We start from the raw sequence: 16,997 nt of genomic DNA, 5'->3' as shown, positions 1-16,997 counted from the left end.
TGATGCATTGAGATGGGCTGTTGGGGGGGGGGGAGGAGCCCCCCACCTGACACCCCTCCTGGCCTGCCCGCAGCAAACTGGGTGGGTTTAGACCCCAACGAGTTTGGCTGAGGGAAGGCTGCAGTCCTGCATTGCCCCCTCCCACTCCTGTAGGTGCCCCCACCTTGTGCCCCCTGCATTGCCCACCCCTGCCTGGGGGTGCAGGCTCCAGACTGGGCTGATTCACCTCCTGGCATGGCTGTGCTTGCAACCTGCTAAACCCCGCCGAAGGGGGGAGAACCAGAGCATCTTTAGGAAAAAATGCTCGATTTGCTGCTAACCCCATCCAGGATGTGCCTGCAGACACCAGACTGCAGCTGGTTTAGGAGGTGGGGGGGCCAGGGGGGTGCATAAACTGCAGCAGGGATGGGATGGAGAGGAGCAGCCCCGGGTCAGAAAGCCCTGGGAGGGCTGGGCGGGTTTCACCAGCCCTGGAGCCACGCATGGGCAGCAGCTCCTTCCCTGCCTGCAGCTGACCTGCCTGCCCGCCCCCGGCCCCCACTCACCCAGCAACAGTTTAACCAAAGGGGAAAATAATAAAGACGAAAAAGTTCAGCCGGCTCTTTGAGTTGGTCCCGGGCTCCTTCAGTGGTGTTGGAGGGCAGGCTGGGGGCTTCCCGCAAACCATGATGCACCGAGGAATATCTGGAGTCTCATAAATATATTCTGGGAATGGAGGAAAAGGGATTTGAATTTCAACTTTGATGCATAATGTGCTTTCTCTAAAAAAACAGCCTTCTTGGCAGGGACAGACAACTTCCCACTAAATCTCCTGGAGGAGCGTGTTGCCGGTTGCAGAGATAAAACCTCAATGAAACACAATTAGCTTCCACTTGGATTAGCCAAACTCACCTCTCTCCTCCAACCCAGCCACCCCGGCCCGGCAGCGGGATGGGGACCACTTGGTGCCAACCCTCCATGTCCCCAAACCCTGCCGGGATCGGGATGGCAGCTCTGCCCCGGGGGGAGGATAACCCTCTCTTCACAGTTAAGGGGAACCGACGTGTGACGAATGCACAAAAGCCAAAGCGCTGCAGGGCAGCCCCTGCCATCTCACTGAGGACAGCAGCTCATCACGGCTGGTTTGCTGCTGTTTTCCGCCGTTTAGAGGCTGCTGGGGAGCCTGGGGCAGGGTCCCCATATTGTCCCCCACAGTCCAGCCTGCTCGGGGTCAGGGCATGGCACCGCTGTCTCCTTTTCCCGCTCAGTCCCAAAGCGGGGAGAAGGGGGCAGAGGGGGCCTGCTGGTGGTGAAGGTTGCTGAGAGATTTTTTCTTTAGGCAGGAATATCTTGAATATTGATATTTTTAAGGCTTATAAGCTGGGATGTTTTCTAGGCTTGGAGTTTTTAGTCTTAAGCAACACTCATGGTGGGGATGTCTCACCCCTGTTTGGTCCAACTCCCAGAGTATCACACTGAGCCCAGACATGTGTCAGCCTTGCTTGTGCCCCGGGTGCCTTTTTGGAGCAGATTCCCACCTCCAGGCTGGGTCACAGTGCTCCGGAGCCAGGCTGGCAGGGAGAGAGCACAAAGGAGGTGGGAGAAATGCCTCGGAGCCATCCCAGGGAGGGGAGCGCTCCCCCGGCCCTGCAGCATCCGCCCCACTGGGGAGTGGCTGCCAGAGGGACCAAGAGATGCTGGCAGGGCTCTGAGGGGAAACCAGCCTGTTAATTAAGAGCTTAATTACCCAATAATGAACGGTGGACTTAGCTCAACCTTGAAGCAGGCCAAGCGAGTGAAGCGCCTTTGAGGAGGGATGGGGAAGGTGAGCTGAGGGCATGCTTTGCCTTCTGCGGTATTTGCAAATATCGGCAAGATCTATGCATGGAGAGAACAAAACCCCGCAGCCCCCTCGGTACCTCTGTCCCTGTTTTCCCCAAGGTCTCCCCCTGTGCCCTTGCTGCCATCCCCCACATCAGTCCCATCATCCTGCTCATGAGTGCTGGCACCCTTCTCCTGCCCAGGGCAAGGGGCTATGGCCCTGCTGCCGCGCTTGGGGGGTTATGGGGTGCCCAGCTCTCCTGCAGAACAGGATGGCTGCACGTCTCAGCCTGGGGAATGAGGATGAATGACCCAAACACAGCCTGCAGTCGGTGCAGCCCAGGGACGTGGTGCCAGTGGGAGGACATGGGATGGGGATCATTTGTCCCTCTGGCAATATGACATAGCCTGGTGAAGGGGTGGCCTGTGGGGTGGGCATTTCTGCTGGTGGAGGAGGGAGAGGAGTTTGTGAGCTGGGAAGGGAGAAGGATTTCTTTGGCTTGTCGCGTTTTGCTGCAGAAAGGTGGTTTCAGCTCCAAGGGTAAGGGAAATGAAACAGAAAAATGCCTCCCATTAAGCAAAAGGGATGGAGAGCCCTGCATAATAGTGCTGTCTGCAGGGGCTTCTTGCTCTGTATTTGCAGCCAGCGCGGCCTCGCGCCAGTGCCTGGAGGGAGCCGTGCTATGGTGAGACATGCCATGTGCTGCTGCAGGAGATGGACTGGAGGGGCCGAGCTCCTGGCCCTGCAGCTCTGGGGTGGGGACAGCCGCATCCGTCACCCACCCCATGGATGATGGGCAGTGCCCAGGGAGAGGGCGGGAGGACGCCCTCCATGCAGATCTCCATGAGTTCCTGGGGAGGTCCCACGGAGAATTGGGATCCCCCTCACATGGGCTGAGTCAGGGGCATAAGGAGCCCCTGGAGGCAGTTCGGTCAAAGCCCGTGGTCAGCCCTGAGGGTCTCCTGACGGCTGGGAGACTGGCAGTGCCAGCGTGTCCTCTTGCCCTGCCTGCATCCGCATGGCCCCAGGGAACAGCACCCAGCAGAGACCCATCCCTGGCAGGGACCCCGAGCCCAGGCAGGGACCCTAAGCCCAGGCAGGGCATGGCTGCGGGTGTTCATCAGGGGGTGGTCTTTCCTCCCCCTTTGCTGTTAGTTTTTTTAAAAGCCCAAGTAGATGCGACGGAATGTGTGGAAAGAAGAACAACATTCACTCTGGAGCTTTCCCGAGTAATTCATCCTCCGAGAAATTAATTATCAGTGCTGGCACTGCGTTTAATCAGCATCAGTCTCTGCGTGCCTGGGGTCGGAGGGCGTTGCTGCCTCTGCCTCCAGCAGCTGTAGGTTCCTGCTGGCGGGTAGCAGATCTGCTGTCACTGGAAGGGGAGCTGGAAGCAGGGAGAGAAGATCAGGCCGGGAGCGTATGGCCCCGGCAGCTGTGCAAACACCACTGGGGCGGCAGCACCCTGCCAGCCCTGCCTGAGGTGGGTGGCTGGGCTGTGACAGGGCAGCCCCGGTGCTGAGAGAGGCTCAGATGCCTGCAGGGGGGGAGTGCCAAGGGTGCCCATCAGGCTGGGAGCAGGAATATAGCCCGGGAGATGGTAGCCTGCGACCCAGCACCCCATCCTGCATCGAGGACAGCAAACCCACATGGGCAGCATGCACAAGTGTGTGTGTGTGCTTGTGCGGGTGTGTGGCACACTGGGAAGGCGGCTGTTGCAACGTGTGTTTACTGGGGGGGACATGGGGGCATCTGTTCCAGCAGAGCTGCCTCTGGCATTTGTCTCCCTGACAAATGGTGTTTGGTGGTAGAGCCTTAATGAAAGTGGTGCCGGCTGCAGGCATGGGGAGGGGAGCACCTGCCTGGAGGATGCACTTGGAGAGAAAGGAGAAGAAAAGGACAAAAGGACGCTGGACGCAGCCCTTGGCGATGGCCAGATGGCTCCCTGGCAGGACCCGCATCTTGCCACCTGGCTGGGGGCGCCCGGCTCTCCGCAGCCAGCCCTGTGTGATGGGGTCTCATGCCACTGGGACAAGGTGCGTTGCTGGTGGGGGGCAGGTTCTGGGGGTCCCCTTCAGTCCACTTTCTGGGCATGAGAAAGTGCTGGCTGGTGTGCAGGGTCAGGCTGGTGCTGGCTGGTGTGCAGGGTCAGGCTGGTGCTGAGTGGGTGTTGTGGGGCTGTGCAGCCCCCAAGCCGGAGGGCAGCAAGCTGGAGGTGGTACCTGGATGCAGCACAGGCTGCCATCGCCCCAGGCTGCGCGTCTTGGGCTGTCTGGGATGGTGCTCTCCCAGCAGGGCCGGGACATTGGGTGTCTGTGGCTGGACAGACGGACACATCTCTGTTATGCAGCACCAGCAGCTCCAGGTGCAGCGGTGCCACCCCAGTACCTGGGGGACACTGAAGCCCCGGGGCCAGCAGGACCCCAGCTAAGGGTGGACTTTTTGCAGATGGGGAGTGATGGGGGCTTTTGGGGACCTCTGGGACTGCTGCCCTGGGGGAGCCAGAGGTCCCTTGATTTGGGGACATGTTTCTGTCATACTTGTGCCCTCTAGTGGCTTTGTCCCCTCTCCAGTCCCACAGCCACCATCCTAGTGCCACGACCACACTCCTGGTCCCACGATCACGCTCCTGGTCCCATGGCCACCATCCCATGGTGGCTGGGGTCAGCCTGGCCCTGCGCCTCCAGCCCTGCCAGCCTTGGCATTCATGGGCGGTGGGGAAATGCCTGGCGAGAAGGGTTTGGGTCAGGCCAGGAGGATACCTCGGCACTGCATGATGCTGTCCCCACGGTCGTCATCTTCAGGTTGAAAGGGAATGCTTCTCCTTGGTTTCAAGATGGTTTGACATGGAAATGTAATTTTTAGATCTGAGGGGAGGCAATGGATCCCAAAACCTTTCCAGAGGCTTGAATCCCCAGCCAAAACTGTTGGGTGAGTGACCCCAAAATGCATTTTATTCCAGAAAATCAAATCTTGAGATTTCTAACACAAAGTTTCTCATTTTTTAACTGCTTGGGGCTGTTTGCTACCTTTCTGTCTCCTCTGTGTTTAATCACATGACAGCCTGAAAAAAAACCAACACCCTTTTTTCTCATTCTACTGATGTTTCTCTTTTATCTAAAAGAAATAAAAGGCTGCTTCGCCTCCAGGCCACGACAGCCACTGCTTCTCAGCTGCGGTCCTCGGGGAGGGGCCTCCTGGACACCTTGCGGCTACTCCTGCCTCCCATGTGCATCTCCCCTTCCCTGCATCTCCTCTCTGCATGTTTTTGGACCCTACCCAGAGCTGTGGCAAGGACGGGAAAGGTGGTTTTGTGGGAGAAGTCTAGCCAGGCACTGTGGGTCCCTGGGATGGCTGGTGGAGCAGGGTGAAGATGGGGTCCTGTATATCAGGGCAGTGTGAGCTCCCATGTCCCCTGCAGGGACAGGGGGATGGGGGTGTCCCTATGCACTTGGCAGCTGTCACTGTCCGCGCTCCCACTGTTAGCAGGGGATTATTTCCTATCTGAGAAAGCAGATGTTGGTTAGGAGCTTCCTAAGCAGTTTCTCTTCTCTCCTAGAACTGCTGCTTGGAGAGAGAATTAAATTCTCTTTTGTTGTCAGTTTAGGGGACAACAAAACCAAATGTCACCTGGAGAAGTTCCTGCAGTTGCACCCCTGGGGCTGGCACCGCTGCCCCAGGACTGGGATTAGCCCATCACCAAGAAAGCCACCGTGGTTGATGGTCCCCGGGGGATCAGATAGATGATCGATGCTGGGATTAGCTTGTATGATGGCTGTGGTGACAGCAGTGATCTGGAGTGGCAGTTTCACCCTGCCTGTGCTTGCACTGTGCTAACCCATCTCCACAGCCTCTGGGCCGGTCCATGCATTGAGCGGTGTCAGGCCTCTGCCAGCCCAGTGAGGGGCTCAGGGCAGCAGAGCTGCAGACAGCAACTGCCACAGATGTTCTGCATTTTGGATTTCTCCCCCTTCCAGCCTCGTTAGTATTGAAATTAAAAGCAAGTGTTTGTGAATTGGTAGCTGTTCTCCAAGACCCTAATTAGCAAATCTCTTCATCCCCCGGGGCTGCAATCTAATAATCAAAAAAAACCCAACACCCAAACAAGCCCCAAACCTTGTTTGATGGATCAGGAGTGCTACTGGAACAGTCGGAAGTGGCTCTTCCTGCTTAGTATGGTAATTAAACACTTCAATTGCAATTATTTTTGCATTTAGATAAGTCTCTAATTGTTATCATAGGTGGCAGGGGTTTGGGTGTGTGTCTGCCAGTTCTTCCTCCCTGAGCTGGCGTGAAGTGTGGATGCTACAGGCGATTTAAGGCCTGTTCCTGTCTCGTTGGTTTGGAGAAGATGAGTCCTCTGCATGCTTGGCTGTGGGGACTCCTTTCCTTCCTCTTTGCAAAGAAAGGTGCTGATGAGGTAACATCTTCTGCTGTGGGATGCTCACCCCAGGGGGCTTGTAGGTCCCTGTCCCCAGGCCATGTGAGGTAGGACTGGGGAGCGGACATTGCCTGCCAGGACATCACCTTGCTGTAGGTCTCTCCTTGCCCACTGATGCTTTGGTGGGGCTCAGCACTGCCTGGGCTGGGTGCTGTGAGGCACTGGATCTGCAGCCCACCTCCCCCAGCCCTCTGTGCTCTCTGGAAGCCATTTGTTCTTTGCAATCACTGATTACTAGTAGAAGGGCCAAATCCACAGAGGTGCAAGTGGTAGGTGCTGAAACTAAATGCTGTGGTTGCTCTGGGGGTGGCAGGAGGATTGGGGAGCTGAGCGGGGTCTAGTGTGCCGGGTTGGAGGGGAGCCCTGCCTGTGCCGGGGGTGTTTTGGGGCACCCAGCCCAGTGTGTTTGTGGGTGAAGCCCTGTGGCATGACTGGGAGCGAGGGGGCCAGGCGGGCAGGTCTGTCCCTGGCAGCAAGCAGGGGTAGCTCCGAGCCTGCGCTGCTGCTATGCCGGCCCCTGCTCCTTGGGGCGTGGTGGGGATGTGGGGCATGGTGGGTGCCTGGGGTGTGGGCACAGTGCCCGGCAGAGCGGCAGCACTGCTCCAGGTGGTGTGAGTCCAGGCATCCCCTGGTCGCCTGGGTCCTGACACTCACCGAGTGGGTATCAGGCACCCCAGCCTGGCATTGTGCAGGGAGCCCCTTCCAGGTGTGCCCGCCTGCTGGGAGACCCCCGAAGCTCAGGGCAGGAGTATCCTGGAGTAGCTGGAGGGGCACCTGAGACCGAGCTCTGCCCTTGCCCGTTCCCCCTCCCAGGGCAGAGCTCCGGCATACATGACACCAGCTGGCCTGGGGGCTCAGCACCCTCCCTTTGTGGGGGGGATCCTTCAAACAGGGGTCTGCCTGACCCCCGCTGTGCCCTGGGGATGCTGTGGGGTGCAGAACGAGCACACTGTGCCCAGGGATGATGTGGGTCAGGCTTATTCCAGGAGGAAAACTCTTGCCCCACAGCACAGCAAGGGAGCCTTGTTCGTTCCTGTCCTACCTGGTCCTCGCTGTCTGCTGCCCCCTTCTTCCCACTAGATCAGGGACCAGGCAGGGATCGTCTAGCTGGTTCCACAGAGCAAGGTGCTCTCTGGGGGGGTGCCAGCCTTGCCCAGGGCGGCTGCAACCTGTGTCCTGGGGGCTTGTGCTGTGTGTCCAGGCTCTGCCCCAGCAAAGGGATGGGGATGGGACAGCAGCGTATAGGGGGACAGTGAGGCTCTTCCGAGGACAGAGCACGCCCAAATAAATCAATCGTCTCATTTTCCCTCTGTGCTGAATAGATTTTTACACCATTGATGACTTCTGCACAGGCTCAGTGCAGAAACATCCTGTTTCAGCAGTCTTGGTTTTGAGCTGCCGGGGAGGGCAGAGCCTGGGGACAAACCTCGGCTGCTTAGTGTCTCCCCATAGCCCAGCAGGCTCCAGAGCCTCTCTTCTTGCAGTGGGGCTGGGACAGGGGGTGTGAAGCAGACACAGAGAGCAGGGACAGCCCTGATGATGCCAAAACCTCCCCAGCGTGGGAGGCAGGCTTGCCCTGGCATGGATGCTGCAGGACTGGGCATCCTGTGCACAGACATCTGACACTGGTGGGCTGCCAACATCTGCTGTGCCTAGCCCTCCTGCGCCTGCCCCTCTGCCAGGACCCCTGCCCCCTCTGAGGGGTGGATACGGCCCTTGGACAGGGCACCAGGGAGGGTAGTGCCTGTGCTCCCCTTCTCCATTCTAGGCTGGTCTGTCTGGCACCAAGACCTTGACCGCAGCCCCTCTTCCCCCCACCCTGTGCCCTCTCAACCTGACCCACTGCCCTGGGCCTGGGGAGGGCACCCCCATCCCAGCCCTGCTGGGAGCACATGCTGGCTCCTGACCCAGCTCCTCAGGCACCACTGCCTGCTGGTGGGGGGCTCGACGCTGGAGGTGTCACGGCCCCAACGAGGCAGGGGAGAGGCTCTTCTGCAGCTCCTCAAGGGCTCTTCAAACACACCACCCTCCTGGGAAGAAACTTGGGCAGGCAAATGCCTCTCCAGCAGTGTCTGGGGATGGAGCAAATGCTACGTGCCAGAGCAGGGATCCTGCAGGGGAACAGAGAGGGGTTTCAATGGCTTTGCAGGGTGCAGGTGTGTCCCTTTCTCCCCAGCATAAGGGATGCTGTATTAAGCAGCCACTGTGCCTGGGAGGGACCATGGTGTGATGCTGTGAGGATGCTCTCAGCCGAGCGCGGCTATATGCTGAGTGCTGACATTTGGGCAGAGCTGAGCAGGCTCACGTCACCCCACGACTCATCATCTGACATCCCTCTGAGTAACATCACTTTGCTTTGTGGCTTTCTCTGCCTTCTCTTTCCATCCGCTTAGGCCAGCCAGCAGCGGCAGGGTTGTTGCCTCTGCAAATAGCTCGATAAAAGTAGGTGTCCTAGGATCAGCAGTGCTCTGCTCCTGGGTGCTCCTTCTCCCATGGCCCCTCTCCCTGCTGCTGCAAGTGGGTCGGGGACTTTTTTGGATGGGTGCCCTGTGTGAGGTGATGTTTCCTATCCCCACTCCCATGGTGTAGAGAGGAAATCTGTGGCCACACCAGAACCTCAGATCTCCTGCAAACCTCTCCCCTAGACTGACTTCGCTTCATTCTGCTGATTAGATTAGCAATCTTTCAGGGTATGGTTGGTATTCTGCCTTTACCTCATGGAAACTAAATGCATTTCAGAAGATATGTGCAGCACAGAGAGGGAAAGCATGAAGCAGAATAGCTGGAATTGGTGTCCCCTCCGCCCCTGCTGTCGGGCAATGACAGCAGCAGAGATGACTCTGCCTTGTGCCTGCACTGCCAGGGGGTGAGCACCGTGTCTGCCCCGGGGAGGTTCACCGAGCTGTTGTGCCCTCCAGGTTCAGGGTTTCATGCTGCTGCCTCCCGTGGGGCAGCGCTGGGGCCGTGGTGATGCCATTCCAGGGAGCAGCCTCTGCACTGCAACCTCCCTGCTGAGTGATACTTGTGCCTTGGTATGTCACACTGAGGGACTTGCAGCCCAGTAGAGCCTGTCGGGGTCATGGGGACCTTGCTGCCCTGCCCTGCCCCTGCCACCTTGCTCTCCAAGCCTCTGGTTCTCCTTCTGCTGATGGGCAATGGCATTTCCAGGGTGATTCATGGGGAGTCCCTCCGAGAGGTGCAGGCTGATGCTGTGCCCCAGGGTGGTTGGGCCCTGTGTTCTCCTGCAGCAGCCCCAACTCCCTCCCAGCTGCACGTGCAGGCAGGCAGCACCAGCTCTTGCCATCACCATGACCTTGGCTAAGGTTAGCAGTGCTCAACGTGCAGCGGGGACAAGTGTACCTAGCGTCCAGCATGTGGGTGACTGTATTTTCCCAGCCATGGGCACAGTCAATACGGGAGAGCCCAGGTTATCAGCATGCGGTGTTGGAGGGAGACCATGTGGAGCTCAGGGTGACCTTGCCTGGCCCTTCCCAAGAAGGGCTGCATGAAGTGGCTCTCTGGAGCTGAGAGGCAACCCCATGCATGGCAGCCACGTCCTCCAGCCCAGCACCGCTGGGAGAGAGTGGCAATGCCCGGTGCAGCATCAGCCCCTCACCCTGGGAGCCCTGCCAGCATCCCTGCGAAAGCTGCTGGCAATTTATGTGGAGCTGATGTAGTCTTGCATGAAAATAAAGCGTGCTGGAAATCCACCATCTGAACGCAGCTGCCTCTGCAGCGTGTGGAGGGACAGGCAGGATGCAGGCATCTTTCTGGGCATTGCACGGTGGTTGTGTAAGCCCACACCTCCAGGGCGGCCGGGGGGGGTGCACAACTCTGTGTACCTCCCCTGGGCTTGGGGCTGGGTTTGGAGAGCAAATAGTGCTGGAGAGAGGAGTGGGGATGCACCTCTGATGGTATCACCCTCTGCACCAAGTACCATTGGGATGGGATGGCTGGACCATGGAAAATGCAGCGGGTGCCACAGCAGGGAGAGCTGCCCCTCCCCTTGTTTGCACCTAGCGACCCCAGCCCCATACTCACCCTGCAGCCCTCGCCTCTGCCATTGAGTTTCTTCCTGAGGAAAATTGAGTGTTGTCCTTTCAACCCCACAGGATTTTGGAAGAGGGCAGCCAGGAGTTGAAGACTGGGAGATGTGGGTCCTAGGGCAGTGGGCTGGCTGAGACTCACGGGAAAGCTCTGGCACTGGAAAGGGTTAAATTGCACATGAAGACAAAAAGAAAAGTGAAAAAAAGAAGAAATCAGTTGGTCAGTGCCAGCCTGGTCGAGCCCGGCTTTGGTCTGTGGGGCACTAGGTACTGCCTGCCTGGTATCTGCCCTCCGAGGCCGGCAGTTCGGGCAGGCACGTTGTGACTGGGACAGTGATCCTTTCCTATGGGAACTGGCTTCTCTCTGCCCATATATTGTGGCCACGGTCCTGCCCCAAGCTGCCCTGAGCACAGCTGACGTGTGCAAGAGGGTGATCCAGAGCCACTCACTCAGCTCCAGCATTTTCTGCTTGATAACCTCCCTGTTAGTGCTGAATGCTCCTTCTCTCAGGCTTTTAATCTCTCTGGACCTCAGGGACTGGTCTTGCAACCTGCAGCCATGCCCAGTGCTCAGCATGCTCCTCTTCAGAGTCCTGTCCCATTGCAGTGAAGCAGGTTCCCAAGGTCCATTGGGTGTTGTGTGTACAACTAGTGCTTTCCTTTACTGGTTTTGTGTGAAGTGAATTGCCTTGCCTCTTTGGTGCCTGATGGGGAGACAGAAGCAGCTGTCTTCCCTTGCATCCCTGCTTGGCCCTGCACTCTCCACCTACCTGGTCCTCACCCATGGAATGCCTCCAGCCCTTTAATGGCTGTGATACTCCCGTGGCCTTTTGATTTCCAAAGCAGCGATGACTCTGACTCCCTGTCCCTGCTCCTGACAGCCCTGAGACTGGCTGTGGTTCTCCAGTATTCCCGCTATTGTTTGCTGGTTCTTTTCTCTATGCCTCATAACAGGAAAGAACATTGTTATTAAGGGCAACGCTTCAAAATGCTGCTGGTTGTGCTTTCCCCTGAATGACCCCGTGGAGCTGCTCCGAGCTGAGCTCTTCTGAGCTCTGGTCCTTCTTATTTGGGGGGTTATGAATTTGTGGAGTGATTCCTGTTGGTCTTTTTCTGTTAACGTGGCCGGGGCAGACGACTGGGAAGACTACGCAGAAGGGAAGGGGGGAGAGGAACCAGCTCGGTTCGTGCTTGGGGTGAAACTGGCTGCCAGGCTTTTGGTGTACAGGGAAATCCTGTGCTCACCTGTCTTGTGTGGTATTAGTTGATCCAGATCGTCTGCCAACAGCAGATGTTTATATATCTGACTATGGAAAAAGGGGTTGGAAGGGGCCCCGCACGATCCTTGGTGCATCATTTCTGTGCAAGTGAGCAGGCTAAGAGAAGTAGAGAAAGTAAAAGCAATAACTGATCATTTGGTGCTTGAGCAACCCTTATCTGATTGTGAGCAGAAACCACAGCAGTGGTGCTGTGTAGGATGGGAAAGAGATCTCTGAATTTAGAAAGGTCAAGAAACATCCCTGTGCTTGAATCTTCCTCTCTCACTTCCCTGCGGTTCCTGTGTCTCATGTGTATCTGCACTGTTGAGGCACCGGCTGCTGCTCACCTTCTTCCCTCCAGCCTCCTGCACCCTTGGGAGCAAATCCAGCTGGGACACTCATTGGGGTTGACTTTAGTGGTGGGGGAACTTCACCCCGCAGAGCTGAGGACAGTCTGGAGCCACAGGCCGGGTCCCTGTTCTGGGACTTTTGCCAAGCCCTCCTGGCACCGGGCACCTGCACACTGAGAGTTTGGGGATGGAGGTCCCCTGGCTGCCACTGACCCCAGCGCGGGCTTTGGATGCAACTCCTGTAGCAGGATCAGGCCCTCCGGGGAAACAGGGGAAGGACCTTTACTACCTGGGAAAGCTGGGAGGGGAAAAGCCAGGAGGAGGAAGGCTCCAGTGACCCTGACCTCTGCCTGGGGGACAGAAACCCATTTTTCTTCCCCTTTCATTTCTCTCCATCTCCTTATTCTCCCTTTGTGGTAAGACAGCACTTTAAGAAGTTGTTGACGTTTTTCTTCTCTTCCCCCTCTCAGTTGCGTAGGGAAGTCCCACTGGCCCGTTCCCCTTGGCCAGCTCTTCCTGGCCCGCTGCAGAGCCCCAGTGCATGAGCTCCCAGTTTGCCCAGAAGCTGCACTTTTGTGTGAGTAAACAGCACAGCTCACTCTTTGTCTCCATATGTTTGCAGAAGCATGTCTACCATGCCAGGCCCATGCTCTCTATGTGTTTTTATATACACCTGCAACTACATTTACTAAATGCTATACCTTTGCACTCTATTAGTTCCTCTGAAGCTGAAAAGGCAGCCCCAGGAGCTGCGGTCTTGTATTTGTATTCATCCATCCCTCTGTGTCTCCCGGGGCAGACTCCCCTGCTCCAAGCTGCCCCTCTGCCTTGGGTGAAGTCACGTCTGAGCCCCCATGATGCCAGCTGAGCCTTTTGGATGGCTCTGCCCTTTGGTTCACCTCCCTATGTTCTCCTTTCGGTGGCTTGAGACCATGTTTCTGGGACAGGATCAAGGGCACGTGCCACAGGAGAGCATGAGTGCGGCTTCTTTGCTGGCACACTGGGAACGGGGAGTCAAAGGACTCCTTATCTATGGATGGAAAGTTTCTGGGCTGCTTATCAGGCACTGCCTAGAAGTTAGATTAAAGCCTCGGGAGCAGCAGTTTGCACCGCGGCAGACAGCATGCTTCTCCATTCTCCTTATGCTCAGGTGAGTGAATGCCTCTGAGCAAGGCGGTGTGTGGGTGGCCCAGCCCTATGGGGACGTGGGTGCCCAGGGAGCGGACTGGTGCCACAGCCCTGCACAGAGCTCATCCACCTTGCACCCATCCTGCTCCCTTGCTCCCTCGCTGCACCCGCACCCCTCCGAGGGGCCTGACCCTTGTGACATGCTTGGGGTGACACTGAGGGAATTTTTGGCTCTAACTTACATGGGTAGTTGTATTTCTAAAAACATTTGCCAACCTAATTTTGGCTATTCTTGGTCCTTTCCAGAGATGGGAATGGAACTTGCTGTTGGCTGAATTCACTGCTGATGCAAACTGACAGCCGAAATGCTGAGGGTGCGTGGCTTGGCCAGGAAGGGAAACAGCTGAGCTGCTTTGCAGGGAGCTGAGGACCAAGGTCTTGCAGCCTGACCACGGGTGCCCTGACTCTGTGCCCCAGGGCTAACACCCTGTTGCCTGCCCTGTGAAGGGCAGTCACCTTTCCTGAGCCCCCACATCTTTGCTGTGTGCCCAGGCTTTGCTGGCTGCCTGCTACCTGAGAGTGGGACACGGCCGTTTTTTGGGAGCAGCTGCAGCTAATGGCTGCACCCCATTTTGTACAGCAAATTCTCTTGGCAAAACTGTCCCCGTTACCCAGCAAAGCCAGGGACATTTTGTGCTCCCTGTGAACGGGTGACGATTGCAGGGGTGGCCAGTCACATGTGAAGCCGGAGTAGCTGGCCCTGTGCTGCCAGCATGGAGCGACATGAGCTGGGTCCCTGCTGGTGGTGATAATTTCTGAGTGGCTACAAAGAGCAAGAGTTGCCTGGGCAAGGATCTCCTGCTGGGGCATCAGCTCATTGCTTGAAAGTTTATGGACAATGTGGGGTCCCCACATCTGTCTTCCTCTCTGGGGATGGACCTACCATCAGAGTCCCACATGTAAGAAGGCTCTTACCTCTTGAGGGCTCCATCGGTCAGCAAGATCCCCTTCCCGTTCCTCATCTCCAGTTTCAGGGGTTTACCCTCCTGCCTGCCCTGGCCCTGCCTGCAGCTCCTGCCCCTGGACTGGGCCTTCTGGAGGTGAGGCAGGTGGGAGCTCTTGGGGCCCCCAGTCCTCCAGCAGTGCAGTAAGTGCTGGTACGCCACCCGGAAATCCCTGTTGAGCGTCCCGTAGAGGATGGGGTTCAGGGCTGAGTTGGTGTAGCCCAGCCAGAGGACAATGGACATGGGTGTGCCTTTCACGCTGCTGTCCCCCCACATCCCCCGGTACATGAACACTGTGAAATAGGGGAACCAGCACACAATGAACGCTCCCAACACCACCGCCAGTGTCACGGTGGCTTTGTGCTCTTTCACCATGGGTGGCATGGGGGTGTTGCTGCTGCAGCACCACGTGTGGTTTATCCTCTTGGCTTGCTCCCTTGCTATCTTGAATATCCGGTAGTAGGTGATGCACATGATGATCAAAGGGATGTAGAAAGTGAGCAAGGCATCCACTAGGCCATACACAGGGTTCACTTCCAGCGTGCACTCCTTGTTGCAGCTGGGGACTGTGTTTTGGACTGCTGTCCCGTTGGTGTTCCAGCCCAGGTGGATGGGTAGGAAGGAGACCATCAGTGAAACGGTCCAAATAACAACCAAACCCACAGCCACCCGGGAGGGAGTGACCAGCTGGCTGTAGCGGAGTGGGGTGATGACGGCAAAGTAGCGGTCCAGGCTGATCATGAAGAGGTTGAGGATGGAAGCTGTGCACAGCATGACGTCCAGGCTGGTGTAGATGTTGCACAAAGTGCTGCCAAAGGGCCACTCTTTGGCGAGTTCATAGAAGGCGGAGAATGGCAGCACCAGGAGGCCCAGCAGCAGGTCGGTGATGGCCAAGGAGACGATGATGCAGTTCGTCAAGCTGCGGAGCCGGCGGTCAAGGGTGACGGCCAGGCAGACGATGATGTTACCACAGAGAGTGATCACGATGAGGATGGCGAGACAGGACCCGACCAGCAGCTGCAGGGGGAAGTCCATCCTTTTTTGAGAGCTTGTATGGTTGTAACACGGATCCATAGTGCAGTTGCATGGATGGAGCAGTCCTGCTCTCACCGGCTCCAAAGCTACTTGGAGTGAACTTCTACCAGGCAGCCCTAGTGCCTTTCCAAAGCAACTTTGGACCTGCAGTGACCTTGGAGAACACTGCAGAGTCACTTCGCGTGTTCAGTCTTGTATGCTAGGAATAACATGGTCTAGGGAAAGATGTGGCCCTGTGACTCGCTTGTGCCCATTGGCCCCATCTGGGAGCTCAGTGCTGGAGCCAATCCCCCACGGCAGCTGCTGGTGGGTCTCTACTGCTCCCTTTTCCTCTCCTACCTTCTCCTTTCCTCTGAGTGACCATGGGGTCAGGTCCTGTGGGGTCTCACGTGCTCTGCGTGTTTGGTTGGTGACAGCAGTCAGCAGTGCTCCAGCAGGGACAGAGCTTTGCCACCTCCCAAGGACAACCTGCAAAGAAAGCACCAACTCAGAGCTGCAGTGGAAAAAAGTCCTTTGAGCTGCCCTTCAAACCCCTTCAGAAATGGGGCATCTGCACCTCCCTGGATGCTCCAGCACACTTAAACCTGAATTGGAAAGTCTCTTGGCAGCCAGGCACACATGTCCCTGCCAGCTGGCCTCCCCCAGCCCCAGGGGTGCCCACGTAACGTAAGGATGTTGAGAGAAGGGCAGGGATTTTAGAAGCACCAAGTTCCTACAGGCTTATGATAAAAATGAAGACTGGGAGGATACGAGGAAAGAGTTTTCCTGACAAAGTAGTGTGCTTTTCTTGTGCAATCTAGCAAAATTAGTCACCACTACATAATTTCTGAAGCTCGGCTGTGGCTGTAAGTCTCATTAAACTTTGCCTTTGTATCTGTACTTTGCAGCAGCCCATGCCTTGTGTTTGTCCCTGCTGTCAGCAACCACACTGGCTCCTGCAGCCCAGAGAGGAATTCTTCGCTCTGCTCACGGCCCTGGGAGAAAAGAGGAACCCATTTGTCAGTGTTGCAATATCCTGGGGAGGAGGTGGCTAGAAACAGCTCCGACAGCTTCATCAGTCCCGTTCCCAGCAGCTGAAGGGCAACACAGAGGTTTATTTTTCATGGAGAGTTTGGATGGAGCTGCTCCTGCTGTGGGACAGGGACACAGAGTGGAGAACATCCCTTGTAGACTTACTTTTTATGACTATTTTCTGTCTGGATGTAAATAATAAAAAGCCATATTTTGCAAGGGCAGAAACAACACAACAAACCCCTCTAATATCCAAAAGAGCTTTTAGCTGCTGATTACAGTGGTCTTTAGGACCACACCACTACTAGATTCAAAGGAGCCTTGGTTCCTGTGTGATTGCAAGCAATGCCCATGTTGGGAAGGTGCCTAAAGGGAAACTGAGGCACTGCAGGGACAAGAGAGAGAGGGGGCTGGGAGCAGGCTGAGGAGCCCACTGCCTGTGCTGCAGCTGTGGTCTCCCCCCATGTGCTTCCCAGGTGAGGTGATGGGTCTCCCCATCCTCCCTGATGTGCTGGTGGGAGAGAGTTGCGCCGGTCCCCGTGGGTGGTGCAGGATCCAGCTCCTCAGGCTCTCCGCAGCCCATGGAGCGGCAGTGAAGCCCTCCTTGGTGGTGCACAGGCTTGTGCAGGAAGGTAGAGCTGATTCTCCGCAGGGTGCAACAGGCTGCAGAGATGGAGCAAACAGAAGAAACCCCAGGAAAGGAATGAAGTCCAGCCTTGGCAGAGGACACAGGTGAGACTTTAAAGTTAAACCCACCCTGCAAGAACAAGATAACCATGTGGAGCAGGCTGAAATACTCTTTAGATGATTTATGTCTTTGAGTCAAGGTTAAAGGCGTGGGGGCCAAGGGAGGGAGTATACCGGGGAGGCTGCATGAGTAAATAACCACTGATTGCCAGGAGCTGTATGGTGGAGAGATGGG

General features: G+C 56.7%; 1 protein-coding gene across 1 annotated transcript; it reads right to left on the bottom strand.

The window, feature by feature from the left end:
• Positions 1-8,270: 8,270 nt before the first annotated feature.
• HRH2 (histamine receptor H2) lies at positions 8,271-15,226 on the bottom strand. Its single transcript, XM_076349976.1, has 3 exons — positions 14,001-15,226; positions 10,284-10,445; positions 8,271-8,353 (listed from the first exon to the last, which is right to left on the bottom strand). The coding sequence occupies exons 1-2, from the start codon at positions 15,101-15,103 to the stop codon at positions 10,427-10,429; spliced, it is 1,122 nt and encodes a 373-aa protein (XP_076206091.1). The 5' UTR covers positions 15,104-15,226; the 3' UTR covers positions 8,271-8,353; positions 10,284-10,426.
• Positions 15,227-16,997: the final 1,771 nt, after the last annotated feature.

Source organism: Aptenodytes patagonicus, chromosome 12 (assembly GCF_965638725.1).
Source record: "Aptenodytes patagonicus chromosome 12, bAptPat1.pri.cur, whole genome shotgun sequence".
Classification (NCBI taxonomy): Eukaryota; Metazoa; Chordata; class Aves; order Sphenisciformes; family Spheniscidae; genus Aptenodytes; species Aptenodytes patagonicus.
The sequence above is the reverse complement of the archived record's forward strand: the minus strand, read 5'-3'. Positions and strand labels throughout refer to the sequence as shown.

What these genes read in the sequence shown, in the direction of transcription:
- HRH2 (XM_076349976.1), bottom strand. Translation starts at nt 15,103, where the DNA reads ATGGATCCGTGTTACAACCATACAAGCTCTCAAAAAAGGATGGACTTC.